The sequence below is a fragment of the Pelmatolapia mariae genome, linkage group LG18 (assembly GCF_036321145.2).
Source record: "Pelmatolapia mariae isolate MD_Pm_ZW linkage group LG18, Pm_UMD_F_2, whole genome shotgun sequence".
NCBI lineage: Eukaryota > Metazoa > Chordata > Actinopteri > Cichliformes > Cichlidae > Pelmatolapia > Pelmatolapia mariae.
In genome coordinates this window covers 15,890,867-15,917,985 of record NC_086243.1, presented here as the reverse complement: position 1 = coordinate 15,917,985, position 27,119 = coordinate 15,890,867, and the positions used below count along the sequence as shown (strand labels likewise).

General features: G+C 39.5%; 2 protein-coding genes across 2 annotated transcripts; both read left to right on the top strand.

Moving 5' to 3' along the window:
• Nucleotides 1-13,379: 13,379 nt before the first annotated feature.
• kif2c (kinesin family member 2C) lies at nt 13,380-19,924 on the top strand. Its single transcript, XM_063462195.1, has 22 exons — nt 13,380-13,480; nt 13,662-13,742; nt 13,843-13,931; nt 14,020-14,121; nt 14,626-14,674; nt 15,425-15,571; nt 15,853-15,975; nt 16,075-16,172; nt 16,292-16,387; nt 16,492-16,546; nt 16,666-16,828; nt 17,006-17,096; nt 17,214-17,277; nt 17,354-17,445; nt 17,555-17,697; nt 17,833-18,046; nt 18,152-18,262; nt 18,349-18,416; nt 18,532-18,610; nt 18,691-18,771; nt 18,872-18,965; nt 19,653-19,924. Exons 2-22 carry the CDS (start codon nt 13,682-13,684, stop codon nt 19,712-19,714), a joined length of 2,082 nt encoding a protein of 693 aa, XP_063318265.1. The 5' UTR covers nt 13,380-13,480; nt 13,662-13,681; the 3' UTR covers nt 19,715-19,924.
• A 974-nt stretch (nt 19,925-20,898) lies between these two features.
• On the top strand, nt 20,899-27,118 carry selenot1a (selenoprotein T, 1a). The gene is made up of 6 exons (XM_063461650.1): nt 20,899-21,086; nt 21,894-22,004; nt 24,163-24,289; nt 25,451-25,538; nt 25,675-25,841; nt 25,959-27,118. Exons 1-5 carry the CDS (start codon nt 20,953-20,955, stop codon nt 25,797-25,799), a joined length of 585 nt encoding a protein of 194 aa, XP_063317720.1. The 5' UTR covers nt 20,899-20,952; the 3' UTR covers nt 25,800-25,841; nt 25,959-27,118.
• The last annotated feature ends 1 nt before the right edge of the window (nt 27,119 follows it).

The following is a 27,119-nucleotide window of genomic DNA, read 5'->3' as shown; positions in this document are numbered from 1 at the left end:
AAAATTTTGATGACCACATTTTTAATTCTTCTCATCCCAAGTCTTCAAGATACTTGCTACATTTATCTGGTACGCAGTAGTTAAAGGATAACACGACATAAACACAGCTACTCGCTCACTGTTTCGTTTGTGTTCAAATAAATGTGAGTTTCACAGATCAGAGGGATGATAAACATATTTATGATGATTGTCTAAGGACATGAAAAGGACAGAAAACTCCATGCAGAATGAACTGGATGTCTTATCGGTTTAGATTTATTGTTATCTCACTGTGCCTGAGGTGTTGTGCAAGCATAACAGTGCCCTCAGCTTCCTGACAGTCATCTGACACCCCCTGAAAGCCACACAGGTTTAGGGTTAGGAAATAATCCGTCAGAAAGAGTTGTCGCACACGGACAAGCGTTTAGCAGCGTGTGTCTTCCTGCTGAGTAAAACGTCCCCACTTCGTGAACAATGACTTAACAGTAGGAACCAGTGAACTGGAGCTTTGAACCACCTGTAAGGTGCCTGGGATCACCGGTTGCCTGAATTATTGTTGTGACTCATCTGTCTAAATCTCGGACGCACATCCCCACACACAAACATCAAGACTCTTGTGTTTATGTGCACTGCAGATTCTGAAACACAAACATAAAACAAGCTACATGCTCTCTCTCTCTCAAACACACACACACACACACACACACACACACACACACACATACACATACACACACACACCCACATCCCTGCCTCCTTGCACACACATATACACACACAGGCCCACCTGTGTAGATAAAAGGTAGATGCTGTAAATTCCTTTGCTTCCCACACAACAGCTCCTCGTTTGTCAGCCCAGGCAAAGCAGCCCATGTCTGAATCTGATACCTCGGTCTTTTGAAGTCGCTGTCATGCACATGCACATCTAACACAAGCCTCATACTCTTGCACACAGGCAGACAGCAACAACACAACGCAGTGTTCATGCGTCTATATTCGGGGTAAGCCAAACCTAAATATCTCTTAGTTTCTACTATCTCACGTACGGCCTCAAGCTAGGAACAACGCGGGCCCTGCTGACTTTGTTTTAAGCTCTTCATTAATGAGAACATTTGCTCAGCGAGTGATGTCATCACATTTGTGCGCAGTGTCACAGCTCAGTGACGAGAAAACATGTCCAGTTATGGGTCACAGCAGGGCTGGAGCCTTACCCAGCATGCTTTGGAGGGAAATTATGTAAACAACTGTTCAGACTAATGTTCACACTTATGAGAGACTATTTTGCATGTACCTAAAGAGTAGAAGAAATGACAGTGTATATGTGTGTGAAACCTCATCTTTATACTCAGTATTATTAATTTCCTGGAAACCTACCCTTACCTTAAGCATAAAAACTACTTATCTAAACCCAAACCTTATCCTGAGGTTAATATTAGTTTAACCTCACCCTAATCTCAAACCCAGCACAATATATTGATTTATGTTGTGAGGACCTGCTCCTCTTAAAAGAAGGTGGGTCCCCACAGATTTATGTCCCCACAGCCTAAGAAACTGGAGAACGTGTGTGTTTTTAAGAGTGCTGAGTCATTCTGGGAACCACATAAGATAGTTAATAAGATAAAAAATTAAGGTGTGTTGGACTATTCCTGAGCAGTACAAGAACTACTTTAAACTTTTTCTGCCTCCTCTCCCCAGCCAAGAAATTAAATAACAATATTGTGTAATGGCAAATGTGAGCCGCAGGGTGAGAGCAGCAGTTTCTTAATCATTTCGAGTCCAAACTTTTTTGCCTTCATGAACCCTTTTTACAAGGTAGATTATCACAGTTTTTTTGAGAGTCGGTAACAGCTTTTGCAATTAGGGAGGAATGTAACAGCCGTAATGACGGCAGCAGGCACATCACGGTCTGTCTACGAAGCGTCATAGAAGGGACAGCATTGGACGTAAAACTGCTCGATGTGTCTGCTTCTCGTCAGCATTGCCAGGACAGTGGATGTTAACAGTAAGTAAAAAGGAGCTCCTTCCCTCCTTTCTGTAAGCGAGTGCAGTGTGTGGGCCCAGAAGCTGATAGTCCAGATAACAGGATCTTCCAGTGCCAACTCCTGACCTGTGTGAGGTGAGATCAATGAAGGAAGAAAAAACATGATAAAGGAACAAAAGACAGAACTCATGATCTGGTGCTGTTGGTGTGCATGTGTGTGTGTCTGTGTGCATGCACTGCTTGGGTGGCCCGAGGATGAGCGCCTATTGTTGCTGGAATTCAATAGGGCTGATTAGTAAAGAAAAGTGTGCGTGTGTGCGTGTGTGTGTGAGTGTGTGAGTGTAAAAACATGCACTGGCATGCGTGTCTGTGTGAAGCAGGGGGTGGTGTATGTGTTTCTACTTTTGCACTAAGCACAGCAGAGAAGAATGGGGGAATTAGCTGTAAAGCCAGTGAGAAAGCAGACTTCAGGGTGACATACCACACAAATCTGGGGAACTGGGATTGCTTCTCTTCACATCCACAGCAGCGCTTTTCCTCAAGAGAATAATTACAGTAAAGTGTAAACTGTATTTTAAAAGGATATCTTTTTTTGTTGGTTTCTTTGTTTGTTTTGTAAGAACTGATAGTTCTTGTTGAAAATCTGACAATTAAACCCACCATAATCCAGAAATTGGCAGGAGACACAAATGCTGTTCAGTGATTTCTGTTAAGACAACCTAACAGCCTCCTATCATCTGAGATGTAAGAGTGGTGTTGATCTTCTGATCCAAGTCTTGAGGAGTCTGGTCACCAGTCCATGCAGACAGCTGTGAGACTGTAGTGATATCCTCGACACCATCTTCCAACCTGCAAAAAAATATCAACAATCAGAAATTAGTATTCCTTAATTACTACTATCTAATGGCTACTATGAACTTTGTATATTCTCCTTGCGTCTATGGGTTGTCTCTAGGTACACTGGCATCCTCCCACAGTGCATGCTAGGGTAACTAATGATTGTAAACTGGCTGTAGGCGTGAATATGAGCGGGCCTGTGTGATATTATATTCACCATCCCCCTGTTCCTGTTTTATGAAATATGGACCTATAACCGTGTGGAAAAGCTTCCAACAATAGATGCGTGAGGTCATAATATATGCATGAATGGAAGGCAGAGCCTTCAGTTTTCAGGCCCCTCTTCTATGGAACCAGCTTCCAGTTTGGATTCGGGAGACAGACACTACCTCTACTTTTAAGATTAGGTTAAAAACTTTTCTTTTTGCTAAAGCATATCATTAGGGCTGGATCAGGTGACCCCGAATCCTCCATTAGTTATGCTGCAATAGGCGTAGGCTGCTGGGGGACTCCCATGATGCATTAAGTGTTTTTTCTTCAGTCACCTTTCTCACTCATTATGTGTCAATAGACTTCTCTGCATGTAATCATATTTGTTATTAATCCACGGCTCTCTTCCACAGCATGTTTTTTATCCTGTCTTCCTTCTCTCTCCCCAACCGGTCACAGCAGATGGCCGCCCCTCCCTGAGCCTGGTTCTGCCAGATTTTCTTCCTGTTAAAAGGGAGTTTTTCTTTCCCACTGTCACATAAGTGCTTGCTCATAGGGGCTCATATGATTGTTGGGTTTTTCTCTGAATGTATTATTGTAGGGTCTACCTTACAATATAAAGCGCCTTGAGGTGACTGTTGTTATGATTTGGTGCTATATAAATAAAACTGAATTGCATTAGATTTTATTTGAAACGTGTCATCTTTAACTTTTTGAAAATGAGCTTGTTTAGCATGTGGCTAAAACGTTTTCATCCTAACTCTAAAGGTGTGACCAGAGAGTGTTGGTTCCAAAAATACCAGATGCGGTAAGGAAGGGCTGGTCTGAGTTGTTAGCCAGTAAGTACATGCTTTCATACCTGTATTATGTAAAAATGGTATGACCGTAATTTACAAAACAGACTTAATTTTCCATTCAGCATCACATAAAATGAGTGATTGAACTGATAAAATCAGCAGGAAAACCTTTATAGTGATTAAGACAGAAAGCTGCTCTCCCATAGACTTCTATAGGACCGGAGTTCTTTTTGCAACCACAGTTATCGCCATCTGGTGGCCTTCAGGTAGAATGCCAATTTAAGGCGCTTCTACATTAGCTTCAGTTTTAAGACCCAGAAGCTAAGGGCTGTAGTCATCAGCAACCAGGTGACTCCTAAGAGGTCACTAACATTATTATTTCAAACTTACTCTGTAATAAGTAAATATTATAACTTGTGCAACCACAACTCACTCACCTTTACAAAATTACTTTATTAAATTACTATGATTGAGCTATTTGTAGTTTTTTATATATATTTGTGGCAATATTTTAGGTGTTAGGAATATTTTTCCTTCAGCAAATATTTAATGAATCGAAGAACATGTTGTTCCACTTATATACGTAGTTACTCACCCATCTGAAACAAAATGCTCCTTTAAGGCTTGAGTTTCTCTGCTGCTGCATGTATTTATATGTGTTCCTGCATAGTGATTGCACACTGTAGCAGACCGCTGCTCCGACGGAGTTCTTCTAATCATCTCTCACAGAAACAGAGGAAGAACGAGATCAATATTTACTGAAAACGCTCTTCAACATAACAAATGTGTTTGTAATCTATGCACCGTGTGTGTGCGTGTGTGTATTTGGTATACCTTGGCCGTGACCGGGCCCATCGAGGGGTGGCAGGAGGAGGAGGTGGAGGAATGCTAAGTTCCAGGCAATCATGCAGAGAGGCAGGAGGGCCCATATAGTGTAAACATGTTTTAAATAAACAGGAACCAGCGTAATGCCCTTTTAATTGATTCATTCTGTGCTTTGCTGTTTACAGAAGGGCCTAAATATGAGCCTCGTAAGGCAGAGGCCTTGTGTTTATAAGTGATTTGTTTGGTTCAAACAATAACAGTTTGAACGCCAAACGTAGTTGTGGATCAGCCCTGATGGGATGTGCTGTAGTACTCTCTGGCATAGCAATTTCTCTTATGTTTTTCATGTACTCTTTCTTTCTCTACATCACTTCCTTTGTGCATGTGTGTTTCTCCATTTTAGGGGAGAATAAAGGAGCTAAAGCAGCTCTCTACAGTGCCCCACTGTCTCCTCTTTGCAATTTGCAGGCCGGCCAGGGTATGCTGGTGGGTCTGTATGTGTGACTGAAGTTTAAATTGCAGCCACAGTGTAATGATATGGTGGCATGGCATTGAGGGGTACTCCAAAGGGAGGGCGGGGGTTGGTAATTAAACATATGCCGACACAGACACACACAGAGGGTGAGACGCGCACACACAGACACACACAGTGAGGCAGAGAAAGAGAGCAAAGCTAAACACATCCAAGTGGGGTAGTAAAAGCTAATGAAGGCTCAGCGCTAGGCTGGCACAGACTGCCATTTCATGTGGTGAAGAGGAGAAGAGGAGGAGGAGGACTGGGGCAGGCTGGGGAGCAATAAGGCAGAGCCTTACTCTACAGAAAGTTAGGCAAACCAGATGATAAACTATAATTGACACCATGCATGAGCGTGGTTTTTCAATATCGTTTGTCTCAGGGTCTGCCAAATCATTGTCTGTGCAATAGAAAAGGCAAACAATGGCATTAACACATTAACAATAAAACTAACACTCACGTGTAGGTAGCTTATGATGGAACTGAAGTAGTTAAGTGTCAGCTCAGGACCTTGTGGGGAAATCAAGACCTCGGTTAATGATAACAGGATAAATGATAAAAATGTTAGTAGCATAGAAGCAATACAAATACACAATAACATGTATCATTTGCCTTTTTAGACAATATCCAAATCATCTTGTCATTACGAGGTAAAAATGTTTGGTTCCATCTTTTGATAATAAACCAAAGTTTGCAGCAATGTTTCTCAAACACACTTCAGCGCTCACAGTGTGGCCAGCGATGTGGTTTCTTTAACGCTTAGTTTTGGGGTTTGTTTTTTTTTTAATGAAATTTGAGCTTCAACATTTTTTTTTTAATTCGTTGCCTGTTCATCTGTCTTGCATATGCTAACTAGGGGTTTCTGTTTGTCTCAAACCAAAGTCTGTTGCTCGTTTTATTACAAACAAGACATCACTTAGCATAAGTCAGAGAAGGTTTGACAGGGACTACGTAACTATTTTGTTTTTTAAACAACAGAGAGAAAAAAATAATCTGAGCTTGGTGAGATTTACAAGCTTCGATGAAGAGCTCACTCTTAAGCTTTAATTCCTGAAATATTATCATTGTCTGCGGACTTGGAGCACTGGAAAGGAAATCTTTATCTCATTATCTGATTTCTTTTTCTTAAAACAAGTGATACAATCTGCTAGTTTGGTAACATGACTTCATCTGTCATCCTTTTGCAATTATCTCGCTGAACGGCCACATTTCTCTCTCTTTCGGGGAACTTAGTAAAACACGAAAATTAAGTTGCTATTCTGGAAACCTTCGCAGTGCATCCCTTTGCTGTGGTTTGGGAGAAGGCTGTAAAGCTCTGTGTGTAGGTTTAGTTTTTCTTTGAGAACTTTGGGGTCCACATGCTGTACCCTGCACTATACAAGCAAACATGCCTTCTCTGTTGGCTCCTGTAAAAAAAAAAAGGGAGAGAGAAAAAAACCCAAAACACTGGTGGGTTTTAAGGATTAATTTCAAAAGCACACTAACACATTTCTGTGCTATTCATGGTTTGTGGTTTCAATTGGTGTTCCCTTAAAGAGGTCGTATGGAGGCCTGCTGTATTTCAGTCTCTACAGTTTATATATAAAGAAAGTGATTGAATTCAGGAATAGAATTTATGGGCTAATTTCACAGTCATGGATAAAACTTTGTTTTAATCTCCCATTAAACTTTCAATGGACAGATTTACATTAAGATATAACCCTTATTTTGCAACCCCCCAACCACCACCACCTCCTTTTTTTGTCAGATAGCTTCTCTACTTTCTGCAGTTTGCTTTAACTTTGGAAACTAATGAAAGCCAATAGGGAAATTGTGATGACAGAGTGGCCCTGTGGACTTTTTACCAACCAAATAGAGAAGTTGAGGAACCGCAAGTTGCACTCTGTGACCTAACTTACAGTATGTGTGAGGTTGTGGGTGTAAAGCCATGTAAATGACATTAATGGTATTTCAGTACTGTATCTAAAGGCTATAATGCCTTTTACTTTCAAATTCTTCAAAATAGCTTCACATGTAGGGTGACAATATTTAGAATTTTCACACCAAGCATCACAATGAAGAAGAGAAGTGATTTAAATGACTCTGAAGGTGGTGCGTGTGTGGTTTCAGACTTGTTGGTCTGAGTATTTCAGAAACTGCTGATCTACTGGGATTTTCCCGCACAAACATCTCTGGTGTTTACAGAGAATGGTCTAAAAAAAGAGAGAGCATCAGTTCTCTGGGTGTCTTGTTGATGCCAGAGGAGAATAGCTAGAGTGCTTTGAGCTGATGGGAAGGCAACAGTAACTCCAATAATCACTCGTTACAACCAAGGTATTCAGAAGAGCATCTCTGAAAGCTGCAGAAGACCACACTTAATGCCAGTCCTGTCAGCTAAGAAGAAGCACCGAGGCTACAGTTCTCACAGGCTTGCCAAAATTGGACAACAGAAGATTAGGAAAACCTGGTCCGATAAGCCTCAATTTCTGCTTCAGCATTCAAATGGTTGGATGAGAATTTGACATCAACAACATGAAAGCATGGATCCGTTTTGCCTTGTACCAGCAGGTCAGGCTGGTGCTGTAATGGTATGGGTGATATTTTTCTTCACTCTGGGCCCCTTAATACCATCTGAACACTATTTAAACACCACAGCCCACCATGTTCATCCCTTTATAATCACAGTGTACTCATCTTCTGACAAACTCATACAAAACAAAAATAAACATTTATTCAAACTTGTAAAGCGTGATCCAGTGATGCAATTAGGGTGTTGCCTTTTTACAGTTTACATTAAACTTACAGGACGCCCACAGATGGGTGTGGTCATATGTCAGGTCTAGCAGCTTAAACCACCCAGCCAAAGTCATTACAGGAACTAATCGTTCCTTTTAAAGCCAAACACTCAAATCACCATTACCAGTTACCTGGCTACCACAAAAAGGCAGGGAGATCACCATTATGACATTCACAGGTAGATTCTGTTTTAAAATACAACACCATCACATCAATTAGCAGCTTAATACAGTATATTTAAAGTACTACTTACAGATAAAGTATCACTGCATGAATACCAGTGGTTGCATGTGTTAAGTTTAGTTCTTTGGCCTCAAAACGGCTGTTAAAATGAAACCATCTGAATTTTAGCAGAGAAATCTACTGGACTGTAAACAATAGTTTTCTGTTTGTTTGTTTGACTTATAAAGAATCTAGTAATAAAACTATCACATGAGAATGTAGTAGAAGCATAAAGTAGCATACATACCTGTTACTTGAATAAGTGTACTTAGTTCTGTGCCAACACTGTCATCAATCTTGGCTTTAGTTTATTTAAATATTTATCTTACTGAGTGTGCTGACTAGTTTCTAGTGGATCTGTAATATTAGCCAGCAGTGTATATACACTGCTGGCTAATCATTAACAAAAAGCCAGTTTTCTGTGCCCATAATAATGATTCTATTAATTGCATTTTTAACTTTAGGTATAAAAATGAAAATTACATTAATGTACAGGCCGAAAACACATGCCCATAGTGTTACTGTAATTGCAGGTACTACACGTACCACTGTTTACTTCTGAGCCAAAATAAATAAATAAAATTATTGCTGAGGAAACAAATATGCATTTGCAAGCAGGGGGAAAAAATAGAACTTTTTGTGGCTGCACTCACAAGTTCAAAGGTGAGTGAAGTCCTCAGTGAATGACTCCAAAGCTTGAAATGATGTGGCTGAAGAGAAAATTTAGTACTAACTTTTTTAAAATAATGGCATGGAAAGAAAAAAAAAGGGTCACTGGCATTATTTACTGGATCTCCACATGCCAAGAATACGAACATGCTTTAATGACTGAATGTTCCAGTTGCACGTTTAGCTCTCTGGCTGGAGAAGATTTAATTCCCTGGTGGATGTGCAGTGGGTTCAGTTATGGAACAGCACGTACCAACCCAAAGCTATGCTATGGAAAAGAAGAAAACCTGCATTCTGATACTGGATCTTGAGTCCTGTCAGCACTTTTATTTCAAATCCCACAGTTAGCTGTACCTGACTGCATGCTGCCAGTTCTGTTTGTAGTTATATTGCTCTCTGCTGGTCATGTTGTAAAATGCAATACAGACCCTATATATTTAGGAAATACCTAGAAAGATAAATAAGATGAAAACCATTTGATAAAACCACACATTACAGACATGATTATAGCAAATCACATGCCCACTACAAACTGCCTCATTGGTCAGTATTTCAGCATCACTATAAAGCAGAATTAAAGTCCGCTTTATATTTATGGAAAAACTGACTAATACTCGCTGACAGCTTACACCCAAATGCTAAACTTATTCTAAAGACCTAATTTCATATTGGTGCTAGGTTTGGCAAGGGTTACAGAATTATTATTGCTATTAATACCATACAAAAAAGAAAGAAAGAATATGAAAAAGTAGTTCAGTTTTTCCTTCTCTGTTCCTCTCACTGCTCCTCTCCTCGTCTGTCAGCCTTCCTGGGTGGTTTATAAGTGTGCTCAGTTCACGTACAGTATGCATGTGCATGTTTATTTAGTCTGTATAGAGGAACAGAGCTATGGCCTCCGCCAATTTTCTTTACACTGAGAAAATATGCTTTTGGACGGGTGGAAAAAAGGGGAGCGGTTAAACAGTGACAGGGCCAACAGATACAAGACTGCGTTCTTCTTCGGATCAAACACCACCAACAATCGACGCCGTGAAGCCAGCACCTAAAAATGCCGCTGTGTCTTTTCGGCGACCGTGATCTTTGCATGGCGTGACAGCGTTGAGGCCAACTTTGGTGTTTAAAAGAGGAGACTTGAACTCAAAAACCCAATTTTCAGTTTGTTTTTTTCTAGAGTTTTTCAGCCAAGTATTGAACCCTTATCAGTATGAACAAACAAATGTGGAACAGAGCTGGCTGCTTGAAGGGAAAGCCCACCCTGAAGTCTCTGCAACATGTGTGAGACATTCTCCGCAACAGTCACAAAGTCATGAGAAAAATCTGAATAAACACGCACAAACGTATATGAAAATAACAAAAGCATAAAGCCACAGATGCTACTGTTTTGTTACATTATTTCACATTCCCGTGACCTAGCCTGTGTATAACAGGAAGTGCATTTACAAGAGCTCATGCTCAGTTTTGGGACAGACATATGTGAAGTGATAAAACATCATTACCGAGTGAGTCAATTCAACGAACATTTTAATGATGTGCACTGTCAGCTGGTTCATTGTTTATTTTGTAGTTTAAAGCTTGAAAAAGAGAAACAATGTGTTATAGCTTTAAAGATATGTGTTAAAAAAAAGAAAACGTGGATGAGGACGTGTGATACTTTACTACCCCCCCAAATGTTTTTTGTAATCAGGCAAAAATCACACCTTTGTGACAGTTTCTAGCTTTATGTAAATGACGAAGGCATACTTGGACTAAGTGCACACAGAGACAAGGTTTCTTTACATTTTTTCTTATCTTACTCGGTCCACTTGAGGCCACTGGGGAAGTGTTGAGCTAAGGACTATGGCTGTGAGAATGGATGGACTGACAGCGTAAGGGGAGGAAAAGGGGGAAGGAGAATTGCTTGGAGAGGAGAGGAGGGAGAGGAGGGTCTAGAGGTTTAGGGGATGAGAGGGGGAAAAAAAAGGGAGGAGGGGAATACCACCCACTAAGCCAGTTGTGGAGAGGTTCTGGGGGTTGGGCTGCCCACAGGAAACAGTTGTGGCTCCATCCCAGGCCTCACACCAAGCAGCCCTGGGCCACCCAGTCATCAACAGACAGACCTACCAAATGGCCTGGACGCTCAACCGACAGGGATTTGTTTATTTTTCATCCTTTGGTGGTGGGGGGGAAATTGTTCAGCGCAAGCTGTTTATTAGAGCTTTGATTTGTCATGTGTCAGCGTTCGCTCGTGGAGAATGTGTATACATAAGTCTAGCTTGTGTATAGTTAGGAGGTTTGGAAACTGAGAGGGTGTGGGCACGTAGTGGGGAGGCTAAGGGGCGAAAAAGAAAAGAGAAAAAAATGGGAAGCCTCCCACACTGAAGGCAAGGCTGAACTGCATTATGGGTCATTCTCCAGCTGTCCCTGATTGTTGATGTCACGGAGGACTGAAATGTTGTGCCTGGTTTGCAGTGAGTGTGAGAAGAGAGGCAGCGTGTGGATAAACACTGGATTCTTGTGGTCGCAAGCATGAAATGCAATAGGCTAAATAGATCAGCTTTTAGCACATTTGGGGATCACTGTGGAATGATCAGGGATGTGTTCACAGTCTGGAATATCTATAAATGTAATATTAAAAGAGGCCTGTTTGGTTTCAGTGATGTCATGATAATGCCGCTATTGTTTCAAATTAAAAATAGCTTCCCACTGAAAAAAACTGCAATTATAATTGTTTGCAGCATTTTTATTATATTTTGTATGGATGTACCAAATCAATAGTCCAATATCAGCATGGCTGCCATTGGACTATGGCAAACAGTCTGTATTTGTAATGTCTCTAAATTTGTTGTTTAGGTTTCTTTGGTAATATTCCTATGATCTAAAAAGTATTTCAAAATTTAAAATAAAATTTTGCACAGAACAGTGTTTTATGTGATCTACACGTAAACATGTGGTCTGTGGTTCTACAGTAGCTCAGTTGTTAGCCTGTTCATGTTAAGATAACAAAATCACTGTGTCATAGTGCAATGTTGTATTGCTGAAAGTCTAATTACTCCATAATGTGGCAAATGTGAATTCTGAGAAATGCATCGGTCTGTTTTCTGTCATTATTTTTAATGTCACATCTCATAGTGACCTGTAGTGAGTTAAACTCTAGGCTGGACTACTATCAGGTTACATTTGAAGCAAGTGGGAGTAGTCTGGACTTTCTACCAAATAAGTAGATACAGTCCTGTCAAAACTAACTACACTCCTACTCTTTCCAAAGGAATTATGAGGGTAAGCAACAGCCAGGTGCTGCTAATCAAATGCATGTGTCGTTAATTAAGCATCTGCAAGTGTGACCAAACTATGACAACAGGAGTTTTGGTAGTTTGCTGGTCTGGAGCATTCAGGTGTGTGTTAACACAATGTTAAAATCTTCCCAAGAGCGGACATCTCAGGAATTTCATCCCAAGGTCAAGGTCGCGTAATGCTCACAGAAACTGCAAAAAATCCAAAAGCTACATCTCAGACTTTATAGGCCTCCGTTAGGATGTGAAATGTTAAATTGCGATTAGAAAAATACTGAACAAATAAGGCTTGTCTGGAAGATTTGAAAGGGGAAAGTCTATTCTCTCTAAAAAGAACACAGCAACACAACTTAGGTTTCCAAAGCTGCATCTCAACAAACCACAAGAGTTGTGGAACAATGTCTGTTGTACAGAAAAGACCAAAGTGGTGATTTTTGGTCATAATGCACACTGAAAACCAAACACAGCATATCAGGACAAACATCTCACAACAATTGCAATGCACAGTGATGGAAGGGTGATGAGTAAGGCTTGGTTTGCAGCCACAGGACTTGGGCATGTTGCAGTCACTGAGTTGATCACGACCTCCTCTGTATTCTAGAGTCAAATGTGAGGCAATGACAGCTAAAGGTTTGCCAAAATTACAGCATACAGCAGGACAATGATCCCAAGCACAGCACCAAATCTACACAAGAATGGCAGAAAAAGAAAAGAACAAAGGTGTTGCAATGACCCAGTAAAAGTCCAGATCTCAGCCTGATTAACTGATAAAGAGAGCTGTGTGTAAGAAATGCCCGGGGAAAAAAAATGAACCAAAACAATGTTGTAAATCAAAGGGCTAAAACTGATATGTGAGACAGATAAAGTCATGCAGAAATTTCTTGCTAAACCATTGCTGGCTGTATAATGATTTTACATCATGTTTATTTTCAGTTTCAGTTAAGGTTTAGAAAATAAAGTTTAGTTGAGTTCAGGATAAATATCAGTGATGAGTATTTGGTCATTTTAACTTTAATTCTTTAATTCATATATGTATATATATATATGTATAAATTATATATAATTTATTTTTTTAAAATCCCGTACTGTATGATGTGTATTTCTTGTAAAGCACTTTCTTGTATTTCTTGTAAAACACAACATTTCATTAAAGTCAGCAACATCTTAACGAGCTGGTCTGGTTGAATTAGTGTATCGAAGTTCTTCCATTTGCGCAACTGTAGCGGTCCTTCCTAACTTGTCCGATGAGTGGCAGTGTAACATCAATTTAAATGCCACCTCTAAATCCGTAGAAGAAGAACGCTGGACTCTATGAAATGACGAAGACCAATCAGATTCCTAAATACTCGGAAATAACGCCAGTTTAAATTCTGGGCGCTGTTGAGTTTGGTACGGGTGAAAGGTAAGTGTGATTTTTATCTTGAAAGAAACTAAAAATAAACAAATGGAAATGACTGACGGTTTGGTTTTATCAAACTTTACGTTTCCATGAAAAGGCGACATATTTTCAGAGCGACGACAGCACAACTGGTAGAGAGCGAGTTGGATACTTAATACGCTAACGTTACCTTCATTTTTTTCAGCTTTTTAAGAAGGTGCTATAATGGAGAACAGCCTGTCCAGACTTCTCGTTGGACTCTCTGTCCAGATCAGCCGCAGTGATGGTGAGCTCACGTTGCATTAAATCCGTTCGTATTATGTGTTTTTGTACTTCCTGTGTGCCGTGAGTTTAACTCAGGCATGCTTTTTATGTACGTGAACTAGGTCGAGTCCATTCGGCCACGGTGAAATCCGTTGACAAGTCCACAGTTATGGTTGAGTGGCATGAGAGGAACATGTGCCGTGGAAAGGGGGTCAGTAATGTCATAACTGAGGTGATATCAACCAAGTATACATTAAAATATCCTATATGCTGAGTCTGCTTCTTCTTCTGTGTTTTAGATTGATCTAAGTGAGTTATGTATACTCAATCCAGAGTTTTTGGACCCTATTAATTCAATCACAAGCTCAACTCCTGACCCACCAACTCCTGTTCCAGAAAAGGTGAGTGCTAGCCTACATTGTTTTTTCTCATAATTTATTACATTAACCTTGCAAGGTTAGATGATCCTTGTGTAGCCTCTCCTGTGACATTAAGTTGACCCTTATTTCAGTGAAGGATGCATGTGAGTTGAATTTGAATGTTCAGTAGAAGCCTTGTGCTGTATGAGGTGTAATCCAAAAGGAACACAACTGTAGTTGTAAATGAAAACTTTCCATGAGCAAACCTGAAGCAATGCTCTACTCCACACGTTGATGACCTTAAGACAGTGGATTAATTGCATTTTTGTTTGTTTGTTTTATAAGTGATAAATAACTTTTTCTTTTTTAAGATTGCACCTGGATTTCGAAATCTCCCCCCGCTTTTATACTGTTTGATGTAACTACATGCAGAATGATGTTCTAATAATTTATATTGCACATAAGTACACGGTGCTTCTTATGAGGGAGTTAAATGGCTGACTCGACTGAGCATTATACAGTTTTCTTTCTGTTTTTATTCTGTAGAAATACGAGGGTCGACTGCGCTCCTCTAGGATTCCTGCACCTGCCTCCTGTATGTAAATATTGAGTCTCTGTGTGTGTCAGATGTAAATGTTAAGTACTCTTGCCTAATGGCTTCTTTCCCTCCAAAAGCTTCTACTGCAGCAGTCACCAGAACTGAAGAGTCAGGTCGGCACGGCGTGCATGTTTTTTGTTAAAGCAAATCGGTCCTGTTTTGGTTATGGATGTAAGGGCGAGGAGTGACAATCCTGCAAGAGCTGAACTCTGCTCCCAGATTTTAGATGTACATTAGATTAATGATAACGCACAAGGGATGCAAATCAACACACTTAGGTGTTGGGTGATTGTACATTCATATGCAGCAATGTCTTTTTTTTTCTTTTTTTTTTTTTGTCTCTTCATCCTTAAATTCTGCCTGTTGAGAAATAAGATTGTGCTATAAAAAGGACCGCTGATTGTTATCACTGGTTGATCAGTTCATTGGAGAATAAACAGTGCATGTACAGTGGCCTCTAAGTCCTTTTTTTAGGACTTAGAACCATTTTAATGACCAGCACAGTAGTGTTTCATAGCTTTGTTATTCGCTTAAAACACACTTTTCTACCACTGTGGATGTCTAATTTGGTTGTTCTGTTTTTAGAAAAATATGTGGTGAATTATTCTTTTTTTTTTTCTTTCCTCTTTCTCCTCCATTTTACCAGTAGTCACTGTCTTACTCCAGAACAATAATGCTGGTAATAATCAGTCTGAAATGCATAAACTCATATTTCAGCAGTTTGACTTGGTTTTGTGTCACTTTCAGTTGCTACTCGATCCCAGGCTCGGCAGACGTGTATGTTTCAGGCCCCGGGTTCTGTTGAAGGACCAGTCTCAGCTACAGAATCATTTTCAGCTAACCCAGAAACCATACATCCCGATCTCCCTCCATCATCTGTCCTCAAAAACTCTGGTTGGTTGTGATTTATTTATTCATTTAAAACAGAAAACAAAAAGATTTGTTAAAATGCATAACACGGTCTAATGAGAGCCACATTTTTTTCATTTAACATTGAAATGTGGTTCTTGGTGACCATGCGATATGCATTTGGTCGTCTGCAGGGTACAAAGTCATATCATGTACCTGTTAAAATGTATTTGAATAAGTTTCTGAGTACTTTAAATGTGTGAAGAAATATTTTGGTCTTTTCCTTCTGTTAAATCTGAAATATATATTTGTTTTTTGTCATCTAGCAATTCCGAATTGGCAGCGTAAAAGGAATGATACGCAACCAGCGACTTTGCAGCCTTTCGTTCCCGAGGCCATAAAGGAAAATGATGAGCCTGAGAAAATGCCTCCTCCATCCACAGTTAGAGGTATGTAACCCATTTTATTGGTATTAGCTGTTAACATCTCATTTATTTATTTCAGTGTGTGTGTGTATATTCAGTGTGTATATTTTTTTCACATTTCAGGCGGAAGGAAATCTGTGGCTCCCGTGGAGTTGAACAAAGGCAATAAAAGGCTCTCTTGTGTTATAAAGCCCCCAGATATGCAAACCAAGAGGGGAAAGGTGAAAGATTTCTTCAACCATTATTCTTTTTTTTTTTTTTTTTAATGTAAATTGTTTTAAACATGAGCAAAACTACTCCTCATTTTGTTACAGTACCTTTTGTTTGCTTGTCTTTATAGTTTCTGGAAGGTTCCCGGCCCAACCAGAAGTTCTTTGAGATGATTCAGGATTTCAGAGCGACTTTGGAAATCACACCCTTATCAACTACTGAAACGGTAGGTTTGAACATGGACTTACAGTGTTCCATCCAGAAAGTTTTATTGTAGCTTTGCAAACTGTAGCACAGTCATTTCTATGCACATCTCTTGCCTTTTTTAAGATTGAGCCCCAAAGGATTTGTGTGTGCATACGCAAGCGGCCCCTTAACAAGCAGGGTAGGTCAGGGATAATTTGTAGATTCTCTATTCTATTGTCTGAATATAAAGGAGTAATTAAGGGAGAGAAAACAGTTGCCATGTTTATACACTAACTCTGATACTCTTGTGTATTGTAGAGATTAATAAAAAGGAGATTGATGTGGTGTCTGTACCTGGGAAAGGTGCGTTACTGGTCCATGAGCCAAAACACAAGGTGGACCTCACCAAGTACTTGGACAATCAAGTCTTCCACTTTGACTACTCCTTTGATGAGACCGCCACCAATGAACTTGTCTACAAGTAACTACCTCATTTTTCCTTTAATTAAGCCAACAGTGGCTCTGATTGTGCATTTTCTAACTTAGCTTTTTCAACTGGGACATTGACCAGTACAATGGAGACTTGATGTATACTTTTATACATGCTGTAATTTTCCTGTTAATGTTATGATGACTAAAATTCTGATTTTTCCTTTAGGTTCACAGCTAAACCTTTAGTCCAGTCCATTTTTGAAGGTGGTATGGCAACATGTTTTGCCTATGGCCAGACAGGAAGTGGTAAGACTCATGTAAGTCTCCACTTGATCTAAGACTTTGAGGGGGGTTTTTTTTGGGGGGGGGGGGGGGGGGTTGAAGCACAATTTTGCAAATGTGGAATTTATTCAAAGTCTTTATTTGTTTTTAAGACAATGGGAGGTGATTTCACAGGGAAGCAGCAGAACAGTGCTAAAGGCATCTACGCATTAGCAGGTAGGACCTTAAATGAAACAACTGGATTTTGTACAAAAAACAGACTTTGTCATAATTTGAGTCTATTCACTTCTAGCCCAGGATGTTTTTGCCTACCTCAACCACAGGAGGTATGCTAATTTGGATCTCTCTGCCTACGTCAGCTTCTTTGAGATTTACAACGGCAAGGTAGGAAGACGTGAAGGGAACACCCTTCACTCAGAAGATATCTATTGAATCCATGTGTTCAATTAATCCATATAACAAACTAGACCTTTATTTATTTATTTTTATTTAGGTGTATGACCTGCTGCATAAGAAGGCCAAGCTGCGTGTTTTGGAAGATGAACGACAACAGGTTCAGGTGGTCGGCCTCGAAGAGGTCTATGTGACCTCAGCAGAGGAGGTCATCAAGATGATACAGATTGGCAGTTCATGCAGGTAGTTTAGTATCAAGAATGTGTTTGATGTTTCTTTGTGCATTTTTCTTTGTGGCTGAAAGAGCACAAAAACGTATTAATTACCCATTAGTGTAGGTAGGCAAACTCTAAGTTAGAATCTCACTGTCTTTTCCAGAACGTCGGGCCAAACCTCAGCCAATGCCAACTCATCCCGCTCTCATGCAATCCTTCAAATTGTTCTTCGGCGCAATGACCGTGCTACCACGCTGCACGGCAAGTTTTCACTGGTCGATTTGGCTGGCAATGAGCGTGGTACAGATGTCAGCAGCAATGACCGGAGTACTTTAGTTGAAACTGCCGAGATCAACCGCAGCCTTCTGGCTCTCAAGGTAAGCGATGGCTGATTAAAAGGCAGAAGTACTCTGTTTTCTCTCCATTAAATATGTATGCACAGCAACTCAAAACGCTGGTGTTTCCTCTCTTGTATCCTGTAGGAGTGTATCCGTTCACTGGGAAAGAACAGTGATCACATCCCTTTCCGAATGAGCACTTTGACCAAAGTCCTCAGGGATTCTTTCATTGGAGAGAAGTCCAGGACCTGCATGGTATGTTGCCACACCAAATTTGACTTCCTCTCACCACTGGATATTTTGAAATCCACATCAAATAAATTTTTTTCTTTGTTTCACAGATTGCTATGGTGTCTCCAGGTATGACCTCATGTGAATATACAATGAACACATTGCGCTATGCTGACAGGTATGTATTTAGCATATGAAGCTCTGAATCTGTGGGCGTTTTGTTTTGTTTTGTTTTTCTAATGGGAATTCTCAGTCGCCTTATTGTATGATGAAGCTTGAAACATTTTCTGCAGAGTGAAGGAACTTAATGGCAATTCCAAAGCCAGTGAAGCACCTAAGACACAGGAGCCAATGAATAGCTCCTCAGAAGAGGTACGCTTGCACAGCATGAATCCAGTTATAACCTGTGTAGAAGTTTCTCAGATTTAACTTTCACTCTTTTTGTGATGTAGGAATCAGTTTTGGATACCGGTGTGTATGATGCCATATCTCAGGTGGCTGAGCTGGAGGAGAAAGTTTATTCAGAGCTCAAGGTAGAGTTTTCCTAACTTTGTATGTTTTTTCCATGATTCAGGTTACAATGTCATATTTTATTTTTTTTTAATTAGTAATTTCGCCTAATTTTTCACTCAGAGGGCAGGTGACCTCGTACAAGAAATGGACCAAATCTCATACAACATCGAGGAAGGACTCCCCAATCTGATTGATCATTCCAAAAAGTTATTGGGTTTGTACCAACCAAAATATTGCTTGATTTGTTTTGTTAATGTAATGTACTAAATCTGCTTGCTCATTACACAGAACCTTACCCCTTCTAACACAGCTCCAGCCTTTTTTCTTTTGTTTGTTTTAAATAAAGGTGTAGACTCAGACAGTTTAAAAAGAAAAAAGAAATGCCTTAAAATTCTCTTCTTTTTAATGGCCATCAGGGGGCAATACCTAGGGCTTGTAAAAAGACTTTTGTTACTATAGAAAGAAAAACAGTTTCCAAATGTGACGTCTCTAAACACTTTCCTGCTGTATGTAGTCATTATTTTCAGGGTGAGATTGGGAGAAAAACGATTAATGGTCAGAAATGGAGGATTGTTTCAAATAGTTAGCCAATGAGCATGCAGTTTGACGGTCCAATCCGCCCTTTTCATCATATCTGATTTTTAAAAGACCAAGATGGTGATGGAGAAAATGGCTTGTCTTGAGGATTTAAAAACGGGACAGTGGGTTACATCGGCCAAGTTCATGTTTTGTTTTATTAAATTTTTTTTTTTTTTTTTTAAGTGTATTTAAAAAAAAAAAAAACATGCGTAGATGCCAAACAGTCATCTTGTTTTGTCAAAATTGAATGTATAGCCTGACAAGGGATTAGGAAGAAAGGATGTAGTTTGGTGTGCTTTACATTCATTTGTTTCATCCACAGAGACAGTGATGGCTTTGCAGTCTGCTGTGGATCAGGAGCGATCAGCGAGGCTGAATCACTAAATCAACTAGAAAACCTCTTCTGAATGATGAGCTGTTTTATTAGAAAATTGTGTTTGTTCTTACTATATTTGTTTCATTGTAGTAACTTCTGTGTATTCAATAAAATGTTTTTGAACACTATTCATTAAATATGTGATTTTATATATTTTAGGCAGACAGCTCATTTCTAGTGCAGAATTAGATACATGTACATTAAAAAATCGAGACAAATTTTGGAGGGCTCATTCTTGATGGAAATGGTCATTGAAGTTGTCTATGCACCTCATTAAATAAATTATACCACCACTAAGAATGCAGTATGATTTCTTTTCTGCATCATAGGTGAGCATAGTTCACCTGTTTCAAAGCTATGATTCACATTTATAATTTCTATGAAATTTTAACAGAATTGATTTATTCTTGGTCAGATGTGGCTCTGTATAAATAATTGAATGACTAAGTTGACGGTTTCTGTTTGTTTGTTTTTGGTTTTTTTAACAGCAAATAGCTGTTATGGAATATTTTGCTTCTATTATTTGACTTGGCCCCTATGAGGGAAGGCTAACTTAAAATCAATATAACATTTTGATGGCCCCTATCCTATAATGAGACTTTGATCTCAAAAGGGGGAATGATGGTGCACAATGACTCCATGAATTTTGCCAGTGTAAGTGTTGATCATGTGCCGTGGCCTTAGTAGGTATCCGATCAGCTGCAACACTATTATCAAAACACCCAATAAGGAAATATCCCATCTTTAACCTCCTAGGACCTGGCGTCCACATATGTGGACATCACATTTTGGGTTATTTAGACCAAAATACTCAATTTTGCTTTACAAGGGCCTGATATCCACTTATGAGGACATTATACTGCTACTGTTCTATCAAAATTTTAAACAAATATCCTCATATGTGGCTCTTAATTTTCTTAAAAACAAAAATAAGGTAAAAATAAAGAATAATAATAATCTGGTAATTCTTTGTTTTTACGTTCATTGGGCCCAAAGATCAAAGAGAAATTAAAAATGCATGCCGTGGAAGAGTTCGGTGATCCAGGTTGTTATATTTTATTAGCCCAAAGGCTCTGTTGATCAGTTGAACTGCCAGAGCGGTAGGTGGTGCTAAAGATGAAACCAGCACTAGTTAAAACCTGCGATTGGATGAAGAGGAAAAGGATGGACCAACCAGAAGCGAAATGTACAGATTAACCTGCCTGTGTACGACGGGTTGAGGAAGGGACCGTCGAAGAGGATAGCCATGAAGTGGATACGGTTCTCGCTCCTGGTTTTGGGGGTGTTTTCCCTCTGCTGTGCTACGGCTGGTGACAGCAGCGGCATAAAGAAAATGAAGATGCAGTTTGCCACGGGACCTCTTCTCAAGTTTCAAATCTGGTAAGCAAATGAGCCAAAAAACTGGCGAGTCATTGCACGCTAGCTAAAGTCCCCGGCTAACAGCGTCGCAGGCCGAAAATCGGTAAACGCTCGCCGATAGGAAGTTAATTTACTGGATGTTTATTAGGAAATAACAACGCTGCGGGTTGTTCAAACTGAATAAATAAACAGCTGTTAAAAGCTCTACTGAAATCATTTTCTGGACGTCGATAATTTTTGGCACTTTTTTTCGTAAACATTTGGTGGAAAACATGGCTTCCACTTCCGCTGTTAAACCTTTAATAAACTGTCTACTGTGTGTAGGTCATGCTAATGTGTTATCATTGTTATGCTACGACGACAGGATTTTTTTTTCCAGATTACAGTAAAATGTTCCCTCTGGTCTGCAGTTATTGTTGGTAAATTCAACATATTGTTTTTGCTGATAGACTTGGAGACTTTAGGCAAGTTGGTCCACTAACTACTCTAAATATTAACCTGACCAGGAGGCGGTGTGCTAACCTGAAAACTCTCACTTTGTTTTACGTTTGTGTACGAGGAAATATGATTTTTTTTTAAGGCCACATTTGCAATGTAAATAAGCTAGTCACTAAAGCAAACACAGCCCACAAAGGTGAACATGCAGCTTTCATGTATGATAACGCGCTGCTGCCAAGTCAAATATAAAACCTTTGAGTAAATGATCAACAGAGAAGTTTAAAATTCAAATCTCCGGGCTAAGTCATCAACGTAACCTTTGTTAGACTGTCCTGTTTTGACTTTAGACTGTGCTCGGCTTTCTAGCAGTGTCCTTGTTTTCCCCCACAGCATTTCCTGAGGATACAAGCGGGTGTTTGAGGAGTACACGCAGGCCTTGTACCAGCGGTACCCAGACATCCGCATTGAAGGGGAGAACTATCTTCCTATTCCCATCTATCGGTAAGCGAGAGCGGAAGATTGCCTGCCTTGTTACAAGTGGATTACGTCCAGCCTTATTAAAGCGGGCTGAAAGCTCCCTGGGATTAGCCGTGATTTGTCTAAGGAAGTGAAATTCTCAAGCACGAACATATCTGGCCATGGATTGGTGTCTGGTAGTTTTGGTAGACACTGCTTAAACTGCTGTCCTTTTGAAAGATGTTTTGATCCAGTGTCCTAAAATCACTCCAATGAAGAAAATGTCTACAAATTAAATCGAAATGTCTGCAATAGACAAATTGTTAGATGAACTGGGCTAATTTTACTCCAGCTTACTTCATTTTGCATTCCCAAGTTTTAAAGATGTTAAATGGGTACTCTCCGCAGGTAATCCAAACAACTGTGATGCATTCCTTAAATTTTCAGGCCATGGGGCTGAAGTTGCATACCTTCCTTGGTGTGTACAGTACAGACATGGATGTGATGGTTTCAGCTAAAGTATTTAAATGTAAATTAAGTGGAATGTCATGCTATTTTAGTGTTTTAGTTTTATTTGTCACATTTTAAGTTAATGCAGGGTCAGCATTATAGATAAATTTGTTTCACAAGATATAACAGGTCAAAAAGCTACAGAAATAGAAGTTTAAAAACTATAAAGATTAAAAAAAAAAAAAAAAAAAGAAAACAAAAGAAAGAGACAACATAAATGAAGTCATAAATCTTCTGAAATGTAAATGTGTTCATTGGGTGGGGACATGCTTTTTTTTTTTCTTCAGTTTTTAAAAATGTATAGCTTTATTATGGTGTAGGATTATATGACATACATAATGGTCAATTAGGTATTAGTTAATAGTAATGTAGCCTTAACTTGGGAAGGTAATGAAAAATCTGTTCCAAATGACCATATCCACCACTTCCCATATTTCTTATAGCCCTTTTCCACTCGTACCTACTAAGATTAGCTCGCCATGGCTCAACTCATTTTCAAGGACTTTCCATTAGGTTGTAGTACCAAGTACTTTGGTATCTAAGCCCCTTTTCCATTAGTACCTACTTGCCATGGATTGCCACACCTCGACTTGGATCAACTGGTTTTCCATTACAAAGCAGTGCTACCTAACACGCGTGACTGTCGTCATAACAGCACGTCCGAGCATCCCATGATGTCAACGCTAGACTCTGGAAACACGGCGTTGTTTTTGTAGCCGTTTCTCTCGTTTCCAGATTTTGATTTTCGTGAACGAGACAAGTGATGCTACTGACCAGCCAATCGGTGGCATGCAGTCTGATGATGTCACATTTTAGTACCTGCTCGGATCGCTTAGACCCCTGGTCAAGTATTTACTAAAAGAAGTACCTGGTACCAGGCACTATGACATGCGTAAATGCATAATAACTAAAACCAGCATATTAATGATTAAGGAACTGACCTCACAGCCGATTATTCAATCAGTGGGCTGGTTTCAGTTATTATGCAATGCACTGTTTATAAGGTTGGGGAAACCTGCAGTCAGCTGAGACTGAAGAAGTCACTTGGATGAGTGATGAAATGTTTCTCCCACTGAAAACACTACATCCAGATGAACTTACTTACCTGGATGATTGAGCATGCATCAAGACTTGCATCAGAACATTAGGTATTTAGCTAAACCAACAAGTCCATCTGTACAACGATCAGCACTGTGACTTATGATAATAAAGTCCAAAAGAGAACTTATAAATAACACATGAAATCTTTCTCATTGTATTCTAGTTGCTATGGAACTGTTTCTTTGTGTTTACCGTTTCAGATGGACTATAACTTGGTTTCTGAATAATTGATGATAAGTCTGTGGCATTTTGAGGAATCATTGCCTGGAGAATTGGATTGTATTTGTATTACATGTGAGATGTATTTGTGTAGCAGTCCCAGGTGTTGTAGTTAAGGTGTGGTGTTACTGAGACTCTTAAGTATTTTTCTGGGCTTCTAATGAATACACACGAGAAAAGCTGTGCAAAAGAAATGGAGATGGTATCAAACCCCCTCAGATTCTTTAACCATTGTTTTCAATGTCTCACAATGTAAAACTAAAGATTTTGGAGAGATTTTACTTCAGTAACAAGCTCTGTCTGCTTTATGTTATCACGTATAAGAGCTGTATTCAAATCCATATCTACACGTATTTTTGTTTTGTTTCCACAGACACATTGCTTCCTTCCTGTCTGTTTTCAAACTGCTGGTGATTGGGCTGATTATCATCGGCAGGGACCCGTTCGCTCTCTTTGGTATGCAAGCCCCCGGAATGTGGGAATGGGGCCAAGGAAATAAGGTAAGGTTTCCTGGAATCAAAACTGTGTCCTTATGGGAGCGTTTTTACTGTAGTGTTTTGTGTAACAGCGTGTTAGACGGCAGACTCTGGCTTTTCAGTAGATGGAGCTGCACATTGTTTTGGCAAGTTATTGCAGATAGCACAGGCGTGGGTAGCATGTAGAAGTGAAGAAAGGTGGGCTCTAGTTTCCGTTTACTTACAGGCTGCCAAGTACAACTAAAACCCGCAGGATTTCATTAGCTCTTCATTCGGTGGCTTCTGGTTGTTTTGTTAAGTATTGTTTGGCTTGGATTTGTTATCCCCAGGGTTAGAGACCTGGCAAATCCCAAAAGCCTTCCTGCAATAGTGGTCGTTCTTCCATTTTAACAGAAGGCTGAAAAAGATTCAATGGCACAAAAATAGTTTTTAAACCCAAACGCATAACAGCAACTCTTGCCTTTAAATACACAATAAAGACTTATTCATTTTGGTTTGGGCTGGTTTTGCTAGTGAATTTGTTCTTTTAAAATTGCTTCTAAGCCACATATGTTTGATAACAAAGACTATCTTAAGTTTTTTCTTCCGCTGAGTATGTGTTTGCTTTTAAAGCTGCTTTCGGTATATACATGGAATCCTTTCGCATAATATTTAACATGAATCTAGACTGCTATCACTAAATCAGCTGGCTTGAGAGCAGAAATCTGGTTTTAATGACTGTGGCCAGGCCCTGTCATTTGTTGTTGCGTAATCTTACTGCACTGTAATCTCATCAGCCAATACGGGGAGAGCTGCTCAAGAGTGTGCGTCAAAAACAGGCATGCACAACTCTGTCAATCCCTGTCATGTGAACTGCAGACGGGTAACAAATAAAACAAAACTTAGACCTGCAGTAAAGTCTTAACGGCTTAACTGCAGGAGCCCATATGTGACTTGGATTTAAAATGCATATATTGGGAGAAATACCCATGTACTTCACAATGTTAACATATTGGCAAGTGTTACTCCACTGAGAGTGACTATTGAAGTGCACTAACGGATGGCATGAACGTCATATTTTAAAGCAGCTACATGCTAACCTGTTACTAGAGCAATACTTTTATCCTGTGGGGTTTCTGTCCTAATTTCTGCTCACTGAACATTTCAGACTCTGTTTAAATAAAATAAATCTTTCCTCTCCATCAGATTTATGCCTGCATGATGGTGTTCTTCCTCAGCAACATGATTGAAAACCAGTTAATGTCAACGGGAGCGTTTGAAATCACATTAAATGGTGAGTGTTATTCTAGCACGTACTTAGTGCCCAGTGGATTTGACTTGATTTCATTTTTCTTGCAATAACATTCATAAACTTGAGATGATGGAACAAAATCTAGCCCACAAATTAAAATGAAAATATTCTTTTATAGATGTACCAGTGTGGTCCAAATTGGAGTCAGGTCACCTGCCCTCCATGCAGCAGCTTGTGCAAATCCTGGATAATGAAATGAAGATGAACGTTCACATGAACACAAGGCACCACCACCATTCATAACCTTACTGTTCAATTCCTAGCTGAAGCTAAAAGCCCCTCCCTGTAAGTACAGTCGTGTGCCAAGGACTTTTTTGTTTGTTTGTTTGTTTTAGAGTCACTTCTACTAAAGTGAATGTTTATGCTTTTTAATTTGGCCTGCTCCTTTCTCTGCCCTTCTAGGTTTGAGGTGGGTTTCTCACTGGGCTGTGAGGTGATGTTTATGAACGTCTGCGCTGAAGGCAGGAACACTGCTAGCACAGACTGGATGTCCCCATCACTCTTCACTGCGCCCCTTAGAGATGACCCGCCCCTGACGCCAGAGTGGGATCCATGGCAACAGTGCTGGCCATTTTGTCATTTTCTTGTACTATTCATACTACTACAGAGTTCATCCAGGTGATATTAGTGAGCCCATAAGGAGAGAGTTAACATTGGTTCTTGTAGTCTTTAACTATTTGAATATAATTTGATCTCTGTGGAAAAAAAGAAACAATGTGTCATTTGTACCACTGAGCCATATGTAGAAATTTGTTTATCAAGTAGTTTACCGTGTAGAAATTTGCAGCACTTAAAAGTCTGTCATCACTGTTGTGAAAATAACATTGGGAACCTGTTGGTATGATTTCTGAATTTTTATATTTACAAACCTTGGAGGAAGCTAAGAAGATTAATAAAACATATTGTTAACTATTTAACTCTGAAACTGCTGTGTGGTGTTGAGTTGACATACTGATGTGGTGTTAAGTTAAATGGCTAACGCATCTGTTGTCATCAGGCTTATAGTTTACTGTGGGTATACTATGCAATGGTATGAAATATCTGGAGTAACAACCTGATTATTAAGTCTTCGGGAAGCTCTACACTGATTTTATATTACAAGGCAAAAGAGAGGAGAAATTAAAAAAACAAAACTACAAGACCAGCCTAAAAAATACAGTGTGGTTAATGTGCAACAGATGACTTTATTTAGACAATGAGTAATGAAAGTCATTTATTGGGTTAATTCTATAACACCTTTACTTGATATTCTCTTTGTAAAACCGGGTTCCATTTAAATTGAATTTAAAATAAAGGTAAGTCTGGCCTTAAAAATGAGAAAATACTGATTCAGCCAAGCATGCTATAAGGATTATCTCTATATATTAAAATATCGACATGCTGGCACTCAGGTGCTAGTACATAAAATGTTTGGTGTTTTTTTTTTTGTTTGTTTGTTTGTTTATTTGTTTTCCCTTTAGGTGATATAGTTTTCTGGTAACTAAAGTCAAAAAATGAGACATGCAAAATGTTTTTCCAGCCTTTTTTTTTTCTTTCTGTAAATAAATGTCAAGTCACTGTCAT

Coding starts and splice junctions, on each gene's coding strand:
- kif2c (XM_063462195.1), top strand. CDS start 13,682: ATGGAGAACAGCCTGTCCAGACTTCTCGTTGGACTCTCTGTCCAGATC. Junction 13,743..13,842: donor CCAGATCAGCCGCAGTGATG/GTGAGCTCACGT, acceptor TACGTGAACTAG/GTCGAGTCCATTCGGCCACG. Junction 17,698..17,832: donor CAGATTGGCAGTTCATGCAG/GTAGTTTAGTAT, acceptor TGTCTTTTCCAG/AACGTCGGGCCAAACCTCAG.